General features: G+C 36.0%; 1 protein-coding gene across 1 annotated transcript in view; it reads left to right on the top strand.

Moving 5' to 3' along the window:
• The window catches only part of TTLL7 (tubulin tyrosine ligase like 7), a 65848-nt gene that overhangs the window by 36090 nt on the left and 9448 nt on the right, over positions 1-20310 (top strand). The window contains exons 10-19 of the mRNA XM_031057924.1: positions 824-918; positions 1556-1703; positions 1787-1860; positions 4736-4871; positions 5678-5764; positions 10105-10300; positions 11007-11287; positions 14204-14338; positions 16014-16094; positions 19842-20002. Of these exons, the coding sequence (XP_030913784.1) occupies positions 824-918; positions 1556-1703; positions 1787-1860; positions 4736-4871; positions 5678-5764; positions 10105-10300; positions 11007-11287; positions 14204-14338; positions 16014-16094; positions 19842-20002 (1394 nt within the window). The remainder of the gene's footprint in view (positions 1-823; positions 919-1555; positions 1704-1786; positions 1861-4735; positions 4872-5677; positions 5765-10104; positions 10301-11006; positions 11288-14203; positions 14339-16013; positions 16095-19841; positions 20003-20310) is intronic.

Raw genomic sequence — 20310 nt, 5'->3', positions numbered from 1 at the left:
CAAATATAAATTTTTATACCAGCCTGGAAAGAGTTCCTAGAATAAATCATTATTCCTCCTCAAATCTTCCTGACAACTGAGGTTCTGCAGGGAGCCCAAAACTTGTCAGGGTTATAGGATGTTAAGTTTATGATTTAGTCTCACTATGAGATTCCCAGTTGCGTTTTCCTTGTTTCTCTATATTTATGGTACAGATTTTAATCTCTAATCTTGTACTTAGTTTATAAGCTTTTTGTTGTGGAGACTGTTAATTATCTTATGTTTTCACACTATGTACTGATTTAATAGCTTAGCTCTCTACATGTTGCTGTCAAGTGTATCTGAAAAGTTATTTAAAAATGCTTAAAAATACCTTGGATTAGAGCCTCTTTCGGTCCTTGTATAGTTGTTACTTTTTTGAGTAGTATTTAAAGTTTCTTTCAGATTGGGACATAGAAAAGAGTTTGACTCTTTCTGTGCTGGACCACCATAGCATGGCACATCATCTGTTATGATGTGTTTAACAGCACTTTGTGTGGTAAATTCTCTGGCAGCAGCAATCAAGAGTATATTAGACTGGATTCACAGTGGCAGGACTTGAATGGTGTTCACTGTAAATGTCTGGATAAACTAATGACTGAAAGGGTACATTTCCCAGCTCCCAGTGTCTGTGATACTCAGTACTCTGTTTCAAAAATATACAAATGGAAAGGAACTTCTCAACGTGTATTCTCTTAAACTCTGTTGTATTTGAAAGAGCCATTTCTACAAAGCCTGTTATAATAGGTGTGTTCCCAACGAACCTGAACATTCCTGAGTCTTCTGTGTCTCATTTTTTTTTCAGATTAATCGTGCCCCAAGCTTTGGAACAGATCAAAAAATAGACTATGTTGTAAAAAAAGGTGTTCTGCTAAATGCATTAAAGCTCCTCAACATACGGTACCTTGTCCTCTTTTCTTCAGTCTGGCTCTATTTCTGTTGCTTTGATTTTTTTTTTAATTTGAATTGGACTTAGAGGAAATGAAAAACCTTTGTTCCCACCTTCACATTTTCAAAATGTAAATGTTTCCCTTGCTGTCAGTTTTACTATAAAAATTAACCTAAATTTAGTTTTTCTTCATGCGTATGTTCTTGCAAAAAATGAATGGTAATAGTAATCTTTGTACTTCTTTACAAAATTTTTCAAACACATCTTGAAGTTGGCGTATGTGTGCAGTCATAAGTATATGGCCATAACAAAAATTTGCTTGAGTGATAGTGTCACATTCAGTCAAAAGCCTACCCCTCTAGAGGAAAACTTTGTAGCTATGTTGAAAAAAATCTACAGCTCAGGAAAATAGATACAACCATGCTTGTACATTAAATTATAGCACAGAGTAAATACAGTATCCCTTAAAGTGTTAAAATTTTGTAGCCATGAATGTTAATATTAAAAAAAAACTTAATTAATGTTTCAATTCTAATTATATATGACAAACACGACTGACTGGAAAATACAGATTATTTACTTGATATGAAAGTTCATCTCATTTTGGCTGCATTGAATTGACATTTCTTATTATCATCTGTGCTTCAGGACAAGTGATAAAAGGAAAAATTTAGCCCAACAGAAGGCTGAGGCTCAAAAAAGGCTCTATGGTCAAGGGTCAGTGAAAAAACTGCTGCCGGGTTCCTCAGACTGGGAGAAGCAGCGCCACACACTGGAAAGGAGAAAACAAGAACTGGTAGGAAGGGGAAAAACGTGCTGTTTCTTGCTCATGGCTTATGTTCTCTTTTGTTTTAATTGTCTTACTTTCTTGATTTGTAGAAGGAAAGACTTGCACAAGTACGTAAACAGATTTCCAAAGAGGAGCATGAAAATAGACACATGGGGAATTACAGGTGAATGTTTTTGACTGTATTAGTAGGAAATATTCAGTATATTCTTTAGGAACAGTGGAAACAAGTATTTGTGGTAGATGATAATTTTCTGCCAAAAACGTGTAGACATTTATAGAAAATATATACATATACATCAGGTATCTTTTTTCAGATGGTTCTTTTCTTGATTCCTGTTTTTTCCATGCACTTAGGAATTTACATGGCATCAGTCGCCCTATTGTTTGTGCAAGACATTTGCTTCAAAGACATGATTGCTCACATTCAGTGTACATTCAGTCCATGATTGTTGTTATGGACCTGTTCTCTAATCACATATGATCCTTCTTATCATGGTGGCAGGGGGTGCAGTGTGATATTCCCCTGTAAAAAGATCATATTTGAATTGTATCTCTGAGGGTTGCCAAAAATTCGGAAACTTTATGGGTGCTTCCATCATTTTGAATAGAGTGACATTTGAAATACTTTACTTTTATTTTTGCACTTGAATTTTGGATCTTGGCAGGCTGAAATGTAAGTACCTTCAGATTCCTTCATAAAAGATGTTCAAAAGAGAGCTTTACATTGTCAGTTACAACAGGAAAACAAAAATTTTTTTTGTGATGTTTTTGTTATTATTTCTTGTTATGACAAGTGAAAGCATGGCCTAGGCATATTTTGTTAAAGGGAGCAGAGTATGGCTAGCAATATATGATGGGAATGTTTGTCCACTCTTTATAATATTCATCCAGAATGTGAGACGTCTGAGTTCACATATTTTATTGTGAACTACTCAGAATACCTTTATTGCTGTTCTTCACTGCTGCCTTTTTTGAGCAGATGTTCTATATTTCCCAGTAAAATTCTCATTTTAACAGATAGAAGTTTCCATGCAATTTGCAATTTTGATGACTTAACATTTTGCTTACAAAGAGTCTTTCTTTGTAACTTTTAATTACGTATTTTCTTGATGTGTAGAGCTGAACTAGTAAGTAAAAAAAAACCTCTAGATGTACAATGAAGTGACAAAGTGGTTATTTTCATGCTACTAAAAGAAAGAAAAGCACTATGATGCTTTAACACATTTTTTTTTGCTAACTTAAATGTCACATTTTAAGTTGCTTATTCGGTTCTTGACTGAAAATCAGACACATGTTCTCTTTATTTAGCTTTTGGGTTAATGTAAATCAATAAAACCACACAACTTTCTTTTCCTCAGGAAAAAGTAAAGTGTCACTTCATGAGAATCTGCACTTTTAAAAAGGCAGAATAGCTTTGTGTTTTCTTATTGCCACGTCTTTGAGAAAAGGCTGAAGGATCAGCAGACCATGAGAAGGAAAGTAATTTTGGCTAGAGAAGAAGAGGAATTTTATCTGAGAGTTATGCAGTATTTTCTCCATGTGATATTCATCTGTAGAGCAGGACTAGCTTGTGCCAGGCATTGACATGGAATAATGGAAATTTTGGATGCTAGTATTGCTGAATGGATTAATATTGCACTCTGAATAAAAATCCAGAGAAACCTCAGTCAAACTCAGGAGGTTTGGATTTAATCTGTGGATATCAGCTCAGCAATTGGCTTAGGCCATGTCTGTGCAAGCACAGCAGCCTCCATCAGGAGTCTTGGGGCAGCTGAAGTAGGAGCCCCACTTTCAAGCTCTTGTGAAATCATGAGGAATTGGAAAGGATGTACATGGCTTTGAAATGGTCTTTAGCTGCAGTCTATTTCTAAATACATTAAGAATATTATCCTTTCTTAAAAGCATTCTTGTATGGCACTTTCTCTGCAGTAGAATCAGCACCATTAAAAGGTGTTGACTGAAACGAAATTAGAACCTAAATCTCCTTTAGGTGTTTAATGCAAACCGGAAGCATCTTCATTTGGTTCTACAACTGCCCTGAGACTAATGGTATCAAATCATCCTTTTTTTCCATTGCAACAAAATCCTCATGATAGATACCTTTTCAGGGAGAAAATGTCTGAAAAGGAAGAACGAGAAAAAAAAAAGAAACTTGTAAAAAGTTCAGAAAAGACTCACAAATACAAAGAAGTCACAAAATGTCATGCCCTGTATAAATGGAGTCCATGCCTTGCACAGTGCAGGCAAAATTAACTTATGGGTTACTCCTTACAATACATTAAAAATTAGTCTTCCGTCTTAGCCATATTTCTGGCTGTGTTTTGGGTATTCCTGACAGATGGATTGAAATGGTTTTCTTCAAAGCCCATTGTTGCTTGATGAGCATGAATAAATCACCAAGTCCTTCTTCTGATATTGTCATAATCTCCTTATTTGTGATTTTAGATAATAATGGCATAGCTGCTCTAATGGAAAATCAGTGACTGTTTATATCCATGTACCGTTTTTTTTTCTTTCTTATAGCAACTATTTCTTCCTGTTAATTTTTTGGAGGACTTAGCATTCAAGTGCACTACATACTCAATCCTTAATTCATATCCTGCCCATGGGATCAGAGCTATTGTTCAGATTTTCACTGTTTTGTCTCCTTTGATTGCAAAAAAAAATTATCTCGTGGCTTTGAATTTGACATACAATATTTTGTTAATATTTCATTAATCATTCACACCTGTATGCATCACTCACACCCGCTGAAATTTCTGAGCACTGCAAAACTGGGTTTTAGTATACCTCTGGAATGACCTACATGGAATTTCTTTTGACTGGCTAATTGATGGTTTAAACATGATTGTGTTCACTGAATTAGAAGTAGATTTAGAGAGCAATGGTCAAAGTATATGTTTTATGATTTGATATTATATAATTATTATAGATGGGATGTGTACATGTTAAAAAGGAGACTGTGTATTAGTGACATTACTTTTGTGTGATGAATACCTCAGCTTCTATCTTAAGCTGTTCTCTTTTTCCTTTCTCAGGCGAATTTACCCTCCTGATGATAAGACATTACTTGAAAAGTATGAGAGTTTGTTAGCCACCGCTTTCCAGACGTTTCTTGCTGGAAGAGCAGCTTCACTTCAGCGGGAAATGAATAACCCCTTAAAAAGAATGAAGGTACTGAAGTACACCGAGTTCTGGCTTTAGGAGTTACTTTGAATTAATGACCTCGTGGATTAGTTTCACTAAAATCATGTATGATGGCTGATAAATAGCATTTGATAATGTTCCATGATCTTATTATTATTCTTTGTGCAGCCTGTGGGCCAGATCCTTGAATCTGGATGAACTGCAGTGGACCCAGGGTGGAGACAGGCTAGATGGCTTTAAGCTACTTTACCATATCCCTGATCCTCAGCCTTACCCCTGGCCAAACCAGAGGTTGGCAGAAACTGCTTTTGAGCTGGTAATTGCCTCCTTCTTCCTCCAGTAATGTTCCCAGCCTATTCATCCACTTGTATGGACTGGAACAAGAGGCACCCTAAAACTAGCTCCACTAGTTTAAGGATTTAAGGCATCCAAAAATTTCACCTGATTTGCCTACTTATTTAGTCAGAGACAGTAGGAAAACAGCTATATTAATAACCAGCTAACATGATGTAATTTGAAATCTGAGAAATACTTTTGCCTCTTTGTAATTGGCATCATCCAACAGTTTTACAGGAATCTTTGTTCAATCCTTCTGACTTTTTTTAAAAATATATGTTAAGGCTTGATTTTAACCCTCAATTTCATGTTGCTTGCAAGGAGAGATGCATGCATGAGAAGAAATATTTCTATTTCTTCCTGTGGAGGAATTCATATTCCTATTTCAGGAATTAGTAACCAGAGTAATTTTAAATTTCTACCACTTTCTGCTTGAATTTTTGAAGGACAGGGTATGTCCTGCTTTGAATTCATAGTAATGAAATTCCCATTTCTAGGAGGAGGACATTTTGGATCTTCTGGAGCAGTGTGAAATAGATGATGAAAAGCTAACAGGAAAATGCCCCAAGCAGCGAGGACCTAAGGTATTTGACTTCTAGATACCGATTTTTTATTTCACTCTGTAGACGAGTTTTCTGAGAATTTTAAGTGGGGAATTTAGTTAGCTGATCCAGCTGGAAGTTTTCTTCCTCTGACTGCCATTAACCTTTTTTTATTTTTTTTTAAAGTATAAATAGAGGTATGACTACCATTTCTCCAACTAAATCCCATTAAATTTTTAAGGGGATATGCAATCCTTCTTTCCCTCTCTAAACCATTTGGAGGAATTGCCATGCACGGCAACAACTGTTGCACGAGACATTGATTTCAGTGTGCGTGTGTGAAAGGATTTTTCTATCAATAGTGGATCTCAAAAGAATGCTTTCATCTCTAATTAATTAGTGCCAAAATCAGGATTTTGAGATCATGGGATAAAAGGCAGTATGGAAAGTCAAAGAATTAATTATAATTTTGATATATTTGGAGCTTGTTCCCTTGCTAAGAGGGTTGTACAGTATATCTTGGAACGCATTTTGTATCCAAAATCTGCTTTTAATGTGAATGTATATTATTTTTAGCTTAATGCTTTCTGCTTGTGTGCATAGTTCATGTGAGTCTTTGCCTTAAATAAACTACATATCTCTAAGCCAGTAAAGATAAATAGTTTGGGCTTGACTAGAATAAGTATGTTTTTATATCCTGTAAACATTTTAGGTCAAGTCTGCTTAGAAGAGCCTACATCTCTGCTCTGAACTTTGATGGATTTGTTTATGGATGCATGTAAATTTTTTTACAGTGTTTTATGTTTCTCATGACATGGTGTACAAATCTGTGGATATCTGTACAAAATGAATGCTGACAATTGTTCTGAGCTTGAAGAGGTACTTTAAATATGTGCAAGAATCCAAAGAGCTGCATCTTATTACAGGCGTGCATTCTGGAAAGAGGATCTACATGCCCAATCTGGTATTAAGATAGATTTGCAGGGACCTCATTAAAATATGGGGATTTTGTGAGCTCGTGCTTTAAAAGCAGTGGATTCATTTAAACAAGAGAAAAAAACCTCAGTCCACCCTAGCAGTACACTCAGTCCTCGTTCTTACAGATATTCTTTGCCTTGAAATTTTCTTTTCAGTTCTTTAACATGGGTCAGTTATTCAAGTTTAACATCTCAGTCACATTTTTCCCTTTTTCCAAAACCTTGTCTTTTCCCAGCAATCCTAGAGAGCAGCTATCTGGTTAACTGAATGCACACTGACTTGTTCTATTCTACGTCTACACTCCTTGCTCACAAGTCTTTCCCAGAATGGAGACTGTAACATTTAATTAAACATTAATAGGGTACTAAACCCATAAGCCCAAATTGAGAGACCTCTCTCAATTAGTTTTAAGATGAATTTTGATTCGTTTATGAGTAAGACTACATGCCTTTGTCTTCTTTTATAGCAGGCAAATGGATTGTGTAGCTTATAGCTGCCTTACTGGCACAATATTGTTTGCACTTAGACGAGAAAGAAAAAATTGCTTATGACCAAAATTTCATTTTTCCCCCCTAAAACCAATGAAATCAAACCAGAAAACAATAAAACTAGCTTATCCAGGGAGAGTGTTAATTTTCCTTGCACTGTGCAGACTTCATGCTATGCAGGATTCTTAGTCCTGCATCTTTTTTTGGCCCCGATACATTTCTCAATCATTTAAACCTTGCCTACACTGAAGCCATGTAAGCAGAGATTTCCCTGGTGGCATAATGTCCTGTGTGCTCCCTTTCAAATACAGATGCCCATGCAGCTGGTCCTGGTATCTTTTTCCAAAAGAGCATCACCTCTTCCCTGTGAGGGTTAAGGTGCATATGGCCAATCATATGCATTTAATTGGCCACCTCTTTGTAAAGAGGCTGCTATGAGATATGTAATGTCTAAACATATATCTATACAGAAATTTGGTGAGTGAGGCAGGCAGTAGAAAGTACTATTGCCTGTCAATCTGTCAGGTAAGCTGTAAACTTCGTCTTGTAACCATAAAATCCTACAAGTAAAGAACTATTTGCATATACAGGATCTAATAGAAAAAAGTAAACCAACAAAACAACCACAGGACTGGTACTTTTCATGTCATGTAATGTAACATGAAAGCTTCTTTTAGAAGGTCATGAAGTCTGTCCCCCCTTAAATTCAGTGGCTGCCCTGCTGACTGAAGGTGCTCTTAGGTCAGATGCTCTGCCTTGGGTTGTACTCTTCCTTGAAAAAGACCCATCGGTCAGGACTCAGAAAACTAACAGGACAACTGGAATAGTTAGGAGAGAGAGGTGTGTTCCTCCTCCTGCTCTCCACACATAGAAACATATTAACATCTACATTTCTACATACGTATCTCTGCATAGGAGAGGTTGAGGGCAGTGCACGTATAAATGAAAATAGAAGCTTTGCATCTAACAATTATTCTGTATTTGCTAGGAATTTCAGCCTTATTTTTATTTGAACATGATTAGGAACTCATTGTAGGATAAAAGAAGTCAAGAAGTTCACAGAATGAAGGCATTTTTTCCTGCACTTAAAATATCACTGAAGTTTGCATAGATGGAGAAGGGCATTCTGGAAATGTCCAGTTTATTTATAGCCTCTAGAGGGCTCCTGACACCTACACACTGTCAGGGTTACCTATGTTTGCAGGACAATGGACTAAGGAACTAAAATAACAGATATTGTAGAGGAAATGAGAAATTAATTTTAATTTTAATTCTTTTGGTATAAGATCAGATGAGTTTAGTCACACAAAAATTGGGTTAGCATAAGGGTAAGATCAAGGTGCTGAGCTGGGCAAGATGTGCTAGGCAATCAGATGTCTCCTGAGATCAGCTATTATTTGTTATTATTGAATCTTCAGATTCAGCTATTATTTGTACTTATTGCTTTTTGTAATTTCTTTGATCTTTCTTTTTATTCTTCTTTGTTAATTGATATTGTTTACTGTAGAATGTGTGAGGAACATGTATATGATAAGTGGAATAAGATCTATCTTAAAGCCCCTGTGAGCTGTGATTGAAAATGTTTGTTATACCTTCTGTAACTCCTCAGGAATGTCTGATCAATGTATATCATACACAGCATTTCATGATAAGAACAGCTATTTTTAATAAAGTGGTATGTGTTGAGGCACCTTACTTTTATCCCTTTGGCAGACAGATATATATCAATCTTGTATATATTCTTTGTGTAACAATTGTCAGGGCCCTCCTATATGCAATATTCTTCTCTAACTTCTCCTTATCTGGTCTAACAGCTTGGGATGGCATAAACATACTATTAGTTAGTGACAGAAATCCCTTCCCTTCCTTGTCTGGAATAGAAGCTTAGGTAGCATCTATTTAGTTATAAAGTGTATCTTGCAGCAACAGGAGTTTTTGGGGCTTTTTCCTGTTACTCTCATAATAAATCTAGGTGCATTACATTATGCTAAGATGTTAGGAAAATTTGAATTCTTCCTGGGAGTTCTTTTTCACTTTGATTCAAAGTATGTCCAGAAATTATGATTTTAATTTTTTTAAAATCTGATGTTTAATTGGAATCCATTCTTTAGATGAGGCTATCAGCATAGCTTCTTATAGCTGAGAGTTACTGGAAAGAAAGTGTGTAGGAAAAAAAGGTGACCACATAAGCCTACTTAGGAGAACAGATGTAATGGAAGATACTGCATTTTTTGTGTCTCACTAATGGTAGATGGAAGACAAAAAAAATTTCAGTTGTAGTTTCTGTTCTTGGATCAGTTTCTCTGTCTCCACCTTTTTGGTTTTCTCTTGCAGTATCCTTGGTAATAGCACAGGATTAATTAGCTAATGGCACTGAATCCCATGTGCATGAGGCACCAAGAACCCCCAGCACAGCTTGCTATGTATTCTTTGGTTTCTGCTCTCTGCAGGATGTAGATTAATCACTCTCTTTTTGAAAGTAAAACAGACAAAGTTCCCTGATGTATTTTTCTACTTAAGTTGATCACTGTTACACTATAGTTTCAGTTATTGCCAATATCAGTGAGGAACCTGAACTGATTGTAAATGGTATTCTGAATAAATTGATTTATGATTTCAAACCATAATTCAACATGTCTGGTAGTGCAATTCATACTTCAAGTAATTCCCTTACCCCCCTTACTATAATATGCTGCTCTTCATGTGACAAAGATTAGAATTACAGTGGAATGAATTTAATGAAATATTTAAGCAATTATTCTAAAATTTAGGACAAACTTCCAACTAATTTGGGAGGGTTTATAGCTGTGCAAATACTGCCTGAACCTGCCTGAATCAGGGATCTTGTGTGATAGCTGGCTGTTTCTTTGGGATTCAATTAAATTTCTTGGGGTTTTTTTTCTTCTATTTTTTTAGCCCTTGTGTTCAATGCCAGAAAGTGCACATTCCTTAAGGAAACCTAAGAACCACAGCAGTGACAGTAGCTGTGATAGTGACAGCAGTGTGTCAGAGTCGGGAGAAGAAACTGAAAAGGAAGATGACAATGAAAAAAAAGAGAAAAAAGTTTCATATGATGTTGAAGAAAATAAATATAAATCTTTGGAACGATCAGGTAAGTTAAATAATGACTTTTCCGAGGAAGTCTGGCATTGACGATGAATTATATTAAATTCCTCAGTCTTTCAGAATGTGTCAACTTCGTATCTCAGGGTTTAACACTGGTTTGCTTGTTTTAGTTTCTTTAAAATGTTTTCTAAATTAATAGATATACACCATGATATTTTTTGTTTTAGTGATGTATTGTCTTAAAGAATTTTATAATGTAGTTGCATATGAATAATGCTGCTTCTAAAATTTTATTTTTCATAGCAGCATTGATTTAGCTGAAAACTGAATTAAAAAATGGTGTAACTATGTGTTAACAAATAAGAGATACTGAATCTTCAAATATGAGATCCATTGAGCAAATTTTCTCTCCTGTTTCCATACCTTTATGGTCAGGAAACCACACACAGAAGTCACATACATTTTGACCTAAAGAGCACATGCCCTTTCTCATAAATTTCATGTGTGCTATAGTGGATTGGAGTCTGGTTAAAGCTGAATATGAGGAAGAAATAAATGTTCCTATAAGTATGTAAATTCTGTATTATTAGGGGATCTGACACAACTGACTTCTACATAGATAGTTGTTAGTCAACACACATTGTAGTACAACATCTGTGCACACACTGATCATATGTGTTAGTTACGAAGACTGAAAAATGGGTGTTAAGAAAATAATAAGTAATAACATCATTCATTTGATCTGTCTGCAGGTAGAATGAACTGCAAACCTTCAAATAAAAATGTAAAGTCTCCATCATATTCGTCCCCCACGTCATCCACAGGCCCAATCCGGCGTTCTGTGAGCTGCCCTCGCTCCATATCAATCCTCACTATGCAGTCCCAGGGAGCTGAGCCGCGCCCCTTTTCAGCCAAAGCAGCTCTCCAAATTCAGCGAACAGCCTCAGTGAACAGGTCTCACTCTTTAAGTCGTAGCCCATCTTCAGCCAGATTCTCTCAGACAGCCACCTCGGGAACTATGAACTCTTCAGGGGTGAGTTAACACAGTGGTTGCATTCAAAATGTGTTACATTCTTCTCTAAAACTCAATAAATACACTAGTAATTTTTGCAACATCAGAAAAGTTGAGGTACTGTAGTCAAGATTGTTTTGACAGACACTCGAGCATGTAAGACTTCTAGACCTGTGTGTGAAATGGGATGAGTGCCAGCTGCGATGTCTCAGTGTTCATGGTGCAGCAATTCAGATGTTACATTTTGTAGAAATAGGTTTCTTAAGAGAATGGGAAACCTTCACTTTGTGAATGGGGAACCTTCACTCCTAAAAAGCCTTTTGAAGATAGAAAAGATCATTACCTCTCTTAAAAATTTTCTGTGATTTGTTTGGGGGTTCCTGGTTCTGAAGTAAATCTGTACCTACCTTCAAAATTTTACAGTAACAAAAATACATCCAGATTTCAAAGCCAGTGTATAGTCCAAGGGTAAATACATTGTGCCAGAATAAAGCATTAGGAACGTTTTCTATGGCTGTCCATTGTAGAAGATGGTGAGATTAATTTTCAATTTACTAGACCTCTTTTGCATATGCTATACCACTGCAGTAGAGCTCTACTTCCAAAGGGAGCAGCTGAAAATTTATACACTGCTCATGGTCTTCGGGATTTGCCACTGCAGTAACTAACTCAGCAGCCATTCTCTTTTTTAAAAAAGAAGAAAGTATCTTTCATTTGAACCCTCTCCTTAAGACAGACAAGCAACTGGCCCAAATAATTAACAGATCAGATTAAACACTTTTAATTGTTTAGAATTTGTGTGGTTTGTTATACTTTTCACAATGTACTTCTGGACCATGTATATTTTTTCATTTTGTTAGCAGATTGTCATCCTCTTTGGTATCTCCTTCACAGCCCAGGCATTTCTTCTTTTGTGTCGGGGTGATGGAGCCCATATTCACTTATCCCTAGGCAGTGTTTGCAGGGATCAGTTCCCAGCCTCACTCAGGATTGCATTGCCTGCTGGTGCCAGAGCATTTCCATTCATGCTTTGATGCCTGACCTATATATTTCATCACCCAAATAATTTGTGCGGAGATGGGGCAAAACAAATTGACACTTTTAACCCGTATTTGCTGCCTCTCTGTATTGTGGTGAGCTTTGATTGTGAGCAATCCTTTTGTAATGCTAATTAACTTGCTTCATAGTATTTACTATCTCTAATCATCATTTTTATCTGGTAGAACGCTCATTGTCTGTTTTGCCTGTGAGGCTTTGTCTAAATGATGAAAAAGGGTCCTTTTAAAATTGTGGGCTGACGTCTTGTGAAATACTCCTTAACATGGTTTTCCATCTTTAAAGTCAGCTAATAGAATTGGAAAGACATTAAGATTGTGTCTTCACAACAACGTGTTAAAGGTATTTTTTATTGCATTAGCTATCTCAAGTTTAAAAAGTACCCTTTTATCATCACCATGTACCCTGAGAGTTTAATGAGACAGTGCTAATATGGATTTTTCTATTCACATTAACTTTATATCAAATACAAATTACTGAAAGATTAAAAGCAGTCTTTTACCATCTTATGTTAAAAATGGGCTACTCGCTTAAATTAACATTAGTTAGAAAGCATACTCTCTTTTTCATTGAGAAAGCTCCACCACAGAAATGATCTTGATCTTGATGTGCAGAACAATTACTTTGGGTGATAGAGCTTAGGTCATGCTTCCTAAAAATGATGTGAATAAAATTACTTACAGAATGGATAAGAATTACTTATAATTTAGCACAGTATTCTGAATGGAACTGTGTTCATAATTATTTTTGCAACTAAGAATAATATAATAAATATTACTGCTAGAATAACATTAAAATTGATAAACTGTGACTTACTAAGAAGAAATCATTTGTGCATGATAAAGTGTTAGTTTATCTATTCTTTGGGCAAGAAAAGAGCAGTCATTTTTGGAGTCTGCTGAAATCCAAATGTTCTAAACATAGAGAAATAAAATTGAAAATAAATCATTTACAGTTGGGAATTATAGACATATTCTTATAGGAGTTATAAGCAAAAGTGGATTTCAAAATATCTGCTATCTTATTATTTCAGCCATATTAACATGTATCAAATACCAGAGTATTTTTTTGTGCTTGAAAATATTTATCACTCACTTAATTAAAAATATCCTTAAGTATTGCAGTTATTACAGAATACAAAGATTAGAAGTGCCTAAAAATTTTGAATTTCATTCTTGAAAAATGTTAAAATTAGATTGACTTAGGTTTGCAAATGTGACAATACAAAAGTATGTGAAAGTAAAGAAAGAAGATCAGAAACACTTGTAACTAGTGTGTCATGTTTTAAAGTAGACCCCCAAATCCTCCAGAGATGGTCTTCTGCCGACCCTGCAGGGGTTCAGATCAGTGTTGGTGTAAAAACCATTGATACTTTAAACAAAACTCTGGACAACTGGAGGCCCTCTCAGACCCCTTACAGACTAAAGCAGGAGAAAAGTGGCCTTTTTAATGCTTCCTGAAATGTTGGCCCTGTGATATATTGCCTGTTTATGTTAAATTGTTGAAGTGACGAACTGAAAGGATGCTTTTTTATGACTAATAATATTTTTTATTATGTTGAAACTGAATTCAAAGTCTTTTATCTCAATTTCAAATTTATACTTTAAGCTGTGGCACCATAAATATGGAATATATGTTTGTTTATTCTTTTTCCAACAAACGAACATTTTAACTGTTTTTCTTGGATTTCTTGACAACTCTCAGTAATGGTGATGCATTAATGTATGTGATATATATTACTTCTGTATTAGATAATATGTCTATGCACTTTAATAATATATTTTATGTCACTCTAGAATTTTTTTTGTCAAGCAAACATCTTTGTAATGTGATTTAATGGCATGCTTAAAATGTTTTCCTCTGCTTTGTGTTGGCTTTTAGAGTGAGTCTTTGCTGCAACAGAAAACAAAAGAGCAAGAAGTTGCTTTGACAAAAGAGACTCTTCTCCGTATCAATGACTTGAAAGTAAGGTTCCCAGGAAAAACAAATGAAGAATCTGAATTAATTATAGAAGATGTAAGTATCTATAAATAAGAAAGAACAAGCTAGACACTGTTTAGGCTACTGAAATGAAGGAAAGTAAAAAGCTCAACCTATGATTCATTAGCTCCTGTGGCCTTAAAACTTCCAGAACTCAGGATAACTCAAAAGAATTTGAAAGCTTGGAGCTTTGCATCCTTTCTGACCTTAAAAGTGCAGCACTGGAAACATTCCTGTGTCCTTATAAAATATGTGAGAAATAATCAGGAAGGTTAGGAAAATTCAGTTTTTTATTTTAGAGAGAGTTCAAACTTTTAAGTAAGCCAAGAAGAATGTTACAATTCATATTTCATCTGATATTGTTAAAACAAACCCTGACCTGTTTAACTTGTTCTCAAGCAGGCATACTAGAGAAGTAAGAACGGTATGCTGCAGGCAGAATGGAGGTTTGGGGGTCATAAAGAACACCAGTCACATGTGCTTTTTGGCTCTTATAGTCTACCAGATTCACCTTTCTCACATCTAATGTTGTCCTGAGCCTTGTAGTTTGGTATCAAGGACATGTGAAACAATGCCAAAATAAAGATCAATTAAACCCCAATAGTTGATATATAAGCAGAAATTGCATGGTGTCTAAATACTTTGTAAATATTTAATGCAAAGAAGTGAATAGGATGGAAAATAAAAAAATAAAGATGAATGTTCTCACTTTAGAAGGAAATTAAAGGATTCAAACTAACATCTGTGCTCTGATGTAGTGAGCACTGTCCTTGATCTGTTAAAATTCATCTGATTTATTATCTGGCCAGAAAGGTCCTGAGCTCTGTGAGCCTCCAGAATGCTGATTATGTTTCAGGCAATCTCTGCAGCTACATTGGAGTGGGAAGGAATTCTTCTGTAGTGATGGTTGATTTGGTGCTGGTGGAAGACAGTACTCACCGCCAGCAGGCTGGGTTTCTCAGCAGCAGAGCTGGCATGCTCTGTGAGCGCTGTCCCTGATGCCCCAGTGCGCGGTTCTGCACGAGCCGGCTGCGAGCGCTCATCTGGCGCTGCTTCCTCACACAGCACCAGCCTGGGGAGCCCCACACCTTCCTGGGGCACAGCTCTTATAAAATTCATCTGGCCATAACCAATTCCTGATGGAAAAGAGTTCATCCTGGAGGAAAATGAGTGCTGGCTAGACAGAACTTGTTGAAGGTCTGGAGTAGAGTAGAAAGATAAAATAACAAAATGGGAATAAAAATGTATGTTTGCAGCTTGAGCTATTTTGGTAGCACTTAGATTTTGTGAGAGTGTTGCAGTTCATATATGATTATTTATAGAAAGGATGATTTCCAGGTATGTCCAATGTCCCATTCGCAGCAAAACCCCTCGCTATTTAAATAGATCAGCAGTTATGCATTCTTGAACTTACTACTCTCAAAAAATCTGAGCTGAGTCAGTCAAGACAACTTTCTAACTGCTTTGTAGTGTATGATTGTCAGAGTCAGATAGAAAAGAGGGTGGTATTAAACTGAAGCATCACACAGATCTTTGCAAATGTTGCCCCACATAAATTTGCAAATATTTTGCTATTTCTTTTAGAGAAAACTTCTCACAGCAGTCTTTAAGATGCTCACATTTTTAAGGGTTAGGAGTGCTCATGATTGAAAGACCAGCTTTCAGTTGTTTTCATGTTTATTTTTTATCTTGTGTTTTACAATGACCACAGATTATGGATAATTGGAAGTATCATAAAACAAAAGTGTCATCCTATTGGTTGGTAAAACTGGATTCAGCAAAGCAACGAAAAGTAAGTGACATATTTCATTTTCTGAAGGTCATCTAAAGTAAGTAGATGCATAGCAGTGTTTCTACTGGTGTTTAGCAGTAGCTGGGAGTGACTTTAGATGCCAAAATATAGGCTATTGGTACTAACATGGGTATGCATTAATTCAATTAAAGGACATTATGTTGCTCCATATTTGGAGAAGCATGATTGTTCTGGATTATAATTTAAAATCAATTTCTCAAAAAATTAGTCTTCTAAAAAAGAAGCAAAAAAATAAATGATTAGTGCTTACATACCTAAGTTCTAGCTAATGTTCTTAGAAGGGGTTTCACTTGGCAGATTTGATTGATAAGGGCTACACCAGTCAGCAGTTTCAGACCAGGCATATTAAAACTCCATTAGAGGTAGTGATACTGCACTCGGCTGTTGGAGTATTTGACCCACAGTATTAGAAGAGATCATGCTGAATAAAAAATGGACCTACCAAGCAAAGAATTTCCTCCTTTAAGCGTTATTTCAGAAAGCCTCCAATAGAGGGTGGTTCTGCCCTTTATTTGACTGGCAGTCATGTTAAACCAAGGGCACATGTACAAAGTCAGGATGACAGAGATTGATGTGCCAGGTTGTTACTTGCAAAAACTGCACAATCAGAAATGTGGACTTTTTGCTCTTCTTGTGAGGACATCTTTTAGAACTTTAGGAGACTTATAATTCCTGAAGCACTAGTGAGCCCTTCATCTTTGCTTGCACTAGAAATGATTTGCCTTTTTTTAAAACTGCTTTTAACCTCAATCCCTTCAAGCAATCAGATAGTTATTCTTAGAAGGGTAGTTTATAAAACCGGATTAACTTTGACAATGACATTGCAGCTGAGGACTGCCAAATGTCTTTTGTTGATTTGAAAGAAGTATGTTTTATATTCCAATGAGGTGGGTGAAGGAGAAATGAGCAAGGTGGAGAATATTTATGCAAGTAAGGAATCTGTCTCAAAGGTACCTTTCGCAACTTCGTGAAATACAAAACAGAGTCCCCTTCACTCTTACTTACTGGGAAATTCTAACAACAAGAAGAAAATACCTGGGCAGTGTACTAGATTGCACAATGTTCATACCTGACAGCTGTATTTGCTTAACAGTTATTCAACATGATATAGAAAAATTAAACTTAAACTTATATTCTTAGTGTGTAATGTTCTGGCATTACAGCATGGGTACAGGAGGCATTCAGAAGTAAGTTGAGAATAAACCAATTAAATCAATTCATGTTTAAAAAAAATTAACCTCTAAGACTTTCAATAAAAAGAGATTTTGGTATGGGAGGAGTTATGACTGCTTCATGTTGCATCACTTTACATAATTTCTTTAAAAGTGTTTTGATGGTTACCAGAGGGTTTTGAATATGCCCTTTCATAACATCTTGTTCTGTTATACCTAGATAATTTGTTTTGTTAAAGTAAATGATGTAAATTAAAGAGAAAAATGAAGGCAAGCTAGGGAAATTAATTTAGAAAAATGAAGATGTAGGTTTCATGAAGTTCCAGGCCTTGTGCAATGCCTTGTCTCTTTTCTTAAATGGATGATTTTTTTTGCCATGTTTGCACATTAAGGACAATTAACCAGCATGTTTCCTGCCCTGGCATATTGGCAATATCAGCACAATAAAAACAGCGAGAAAGATTTTTTTTTCCCCAGAGTACTTGGCAGTCTGTGGCTTGCTCTAAGATGGTCAGTTCTTAATTTTCTTCAACTCCAGATACTACAGTAAAAGAAAAACTCTACACTGCCATCATTCTTTTTAGCCTATGTCTTTTGGACTAGTGAGAGAGTCTATACGGGGTGGTATTTTTCTTTTTCACACAGGGAGATACTATTTGTCCGTGCAACATGGCAAAGGAATGTAGGGCTGATTCTTATGTGCTTTAGGGACTGAGTTGTTTCAGATGTGTGTTAGGCCACAGATACTGGCCATGTGTGTGGGAATGCCTTGGAGAGGTGAGAAACAAGGAAAAGGGCTTGGGAAGCCTGAAGGCTAATGCTGCTAAGGAAGTGTCTGAAAGTCTGAGTCTGTGTCACAGGCATGGCACAGTCCAAAACCTGGGCTTGGCTCCTGCTATCACTAAGGAAGATCAGCACCCTTAGATTTTAATATCTTACTCCTTCTATCTCACTCTTTGGGAGGAGTAGGCCATGGGTGTGGGTTTAGTGCATTAGACACCTGCATTCATAATGATTCCCAACAGAGAGGACAGTATTATATTTACTTTGGGCTATTATGTACATGGAATTACTGCAAGACCTGTGCATGCAGACTAACCCCAGGTCATCAAAAAGAGTTTAAATAACATGGGAAAAAACATATTTCATCAAGGCTCTCATTATTAGGTATCTATAGATTTTCTGCCCATTAGGCGTACTAAACAACTTCCTTGTGCTACTGCAAGTATTTTGTATATTTAAGCTTTATTTCCTTCATTGTCAGACAATTTAGAAACAACAGTTTTTTATGTAGGATCTAAAAATTGCAATTGCACACCATTCTTCCATAATTTACTGTTCTACTAAATCTCTTTCACCTTTTGAGAACCACGATTCATTATGTGAATCGGTTTGTCTTACATATCTGAAAGTTTCCAGGGAAAGCATTGTACCTTCTAATTTATAAAATCTTATACCAAATTAGCAAATACCTCCATCTGTTTACCACCCACTTGAGTGTGATTGTTTTTTTGGAAGATGCTATTATGCAAAAGAGGCAGAGAGGGTGTTTCCTTTAAAGGAAATTTCATGGATTTAACTGTTTTTTTTGTTGATATTTTATGTGCACCATAGGTTTTTTTATAGGACAGATTTTACACTGTTCAAAGAGTCAATATGTGGTCTAAACACTGTTTTGGTCACAAAAATATTCCCAGACTTATTGGTAGTATCTAAATAGACAGAATCCAAGACACTCTGGAGTCTAATTCTCTCCAGGGATTATGAAGGGAACATAGAGGACTCAGTTAAGAGAATGTACAGATATTTAAAAGCAGGCACTATGACTCCCACCTTCCTTCCATGCCCCAGTTCAGTGGGATGTGCAAAGGTGTATCCAGGACTCTGGTAAGTTGGATGTGCAGCTGTCTAGCACTATACTAAATGCAGCTCAGCCTTTATGCTCCTGCATTTAAATGCAGTCCATATGTAATAAATCCATGACGTACCTATAAATGTTTCTATTTTAAATATCTTGCTGATTATTTTCTTACTGATTTCACCACTGTCTCTTGCCAGGTACACTAATATGGTTTGATATAGGGTAACACGGAGCTTAAACAGATATTAAACCAAAGGCAGTTTGTAGTTTTCCAGGGTATTTTAGTTCTTTATAAAATAGATGGTATTTTACAAGAGAGTGGGAAAAGAAGATATACAATGCTTGGGTTAATTAAGTCGCTTCTAGTCTTTAATTGTGTCAATTTTGTTTCTTTTTACCCTTTCTGTCATTTAAACGAGCTAATATTGAACAGACTGAAAAAAGAGAGATAAACTTTTCAGTAATAAAAATAAAATACTTTGATTTGGCTTTGCAAAATGTTACTAACAGAAAGAACATATAATAAAGTTAGCTGATGACTGCACAGAACTGAACCCCAGAGCTCTGTAGGAATGTACAGGTATGCAGTCATATATACAGATATAGCTGTCTGTATGCATGCTGGGCATCCGCCTTTGGCTGGGTTTTGGTTTTGCAAAATGTCTTTGATTTGCTTGGAATGCTCTTTCCTAGGTTTTGGATATAGTCAGGACAAGTGTCCGTGCAGTTCTACAGCACGTCTGGAAAGCTCCAGACATTGAAAATCTACATCTCTACCGTCTTTTTAACCGCCTATTTAATCGCTTACTTTGGAGCCACGGCCAAGGCCTATGGAACTGTTTCTGTAATTCAGGGTAAGCTGATTTTTCTTCTCTTCTTCTTCATAACTTCACAATTACAATCAATGCTGGTGTACTTTGTTGCTCATTTTCATTCACAAGAATGACGTAATACATTGAACTTGTTTTAAAAGCACCTTAAGATATATAGTAGAATTAAATCTAGCAATCAAGGCCAACCTTTTCAGAAATGGAATCAAACATTTAGTAATATATTTACAAATTCAATAATCTAAGGAAAAAATATAATATTCAAAATATTTTAGCCTTAAGTCAATTCTTTTGCTGGATGGTGCATGATTTTTAAGTCAGACCACTGTGTC

The sequence above is a fragment of the Geospiza fortis genome, unplaced genomic scaffold (genome assembly GCF_000277835.1).
Source record: "Geospiza fortis unplaced genomic scaffold, GeoFor_1.0 scaffold403, whole genome shotgun sequence".
NCBI classification, from domain to species: Eukaryota; Metazoa; Chordata; class Aves; order Passeriformes; family Thraupidae; genus Geospiza; species Geospiza fortis.
The sequence above is the reverse complement of the archived record's forward strand: the minus strand, read 5'-3'. Positions and strand labels throughout refer to the sequence as shown.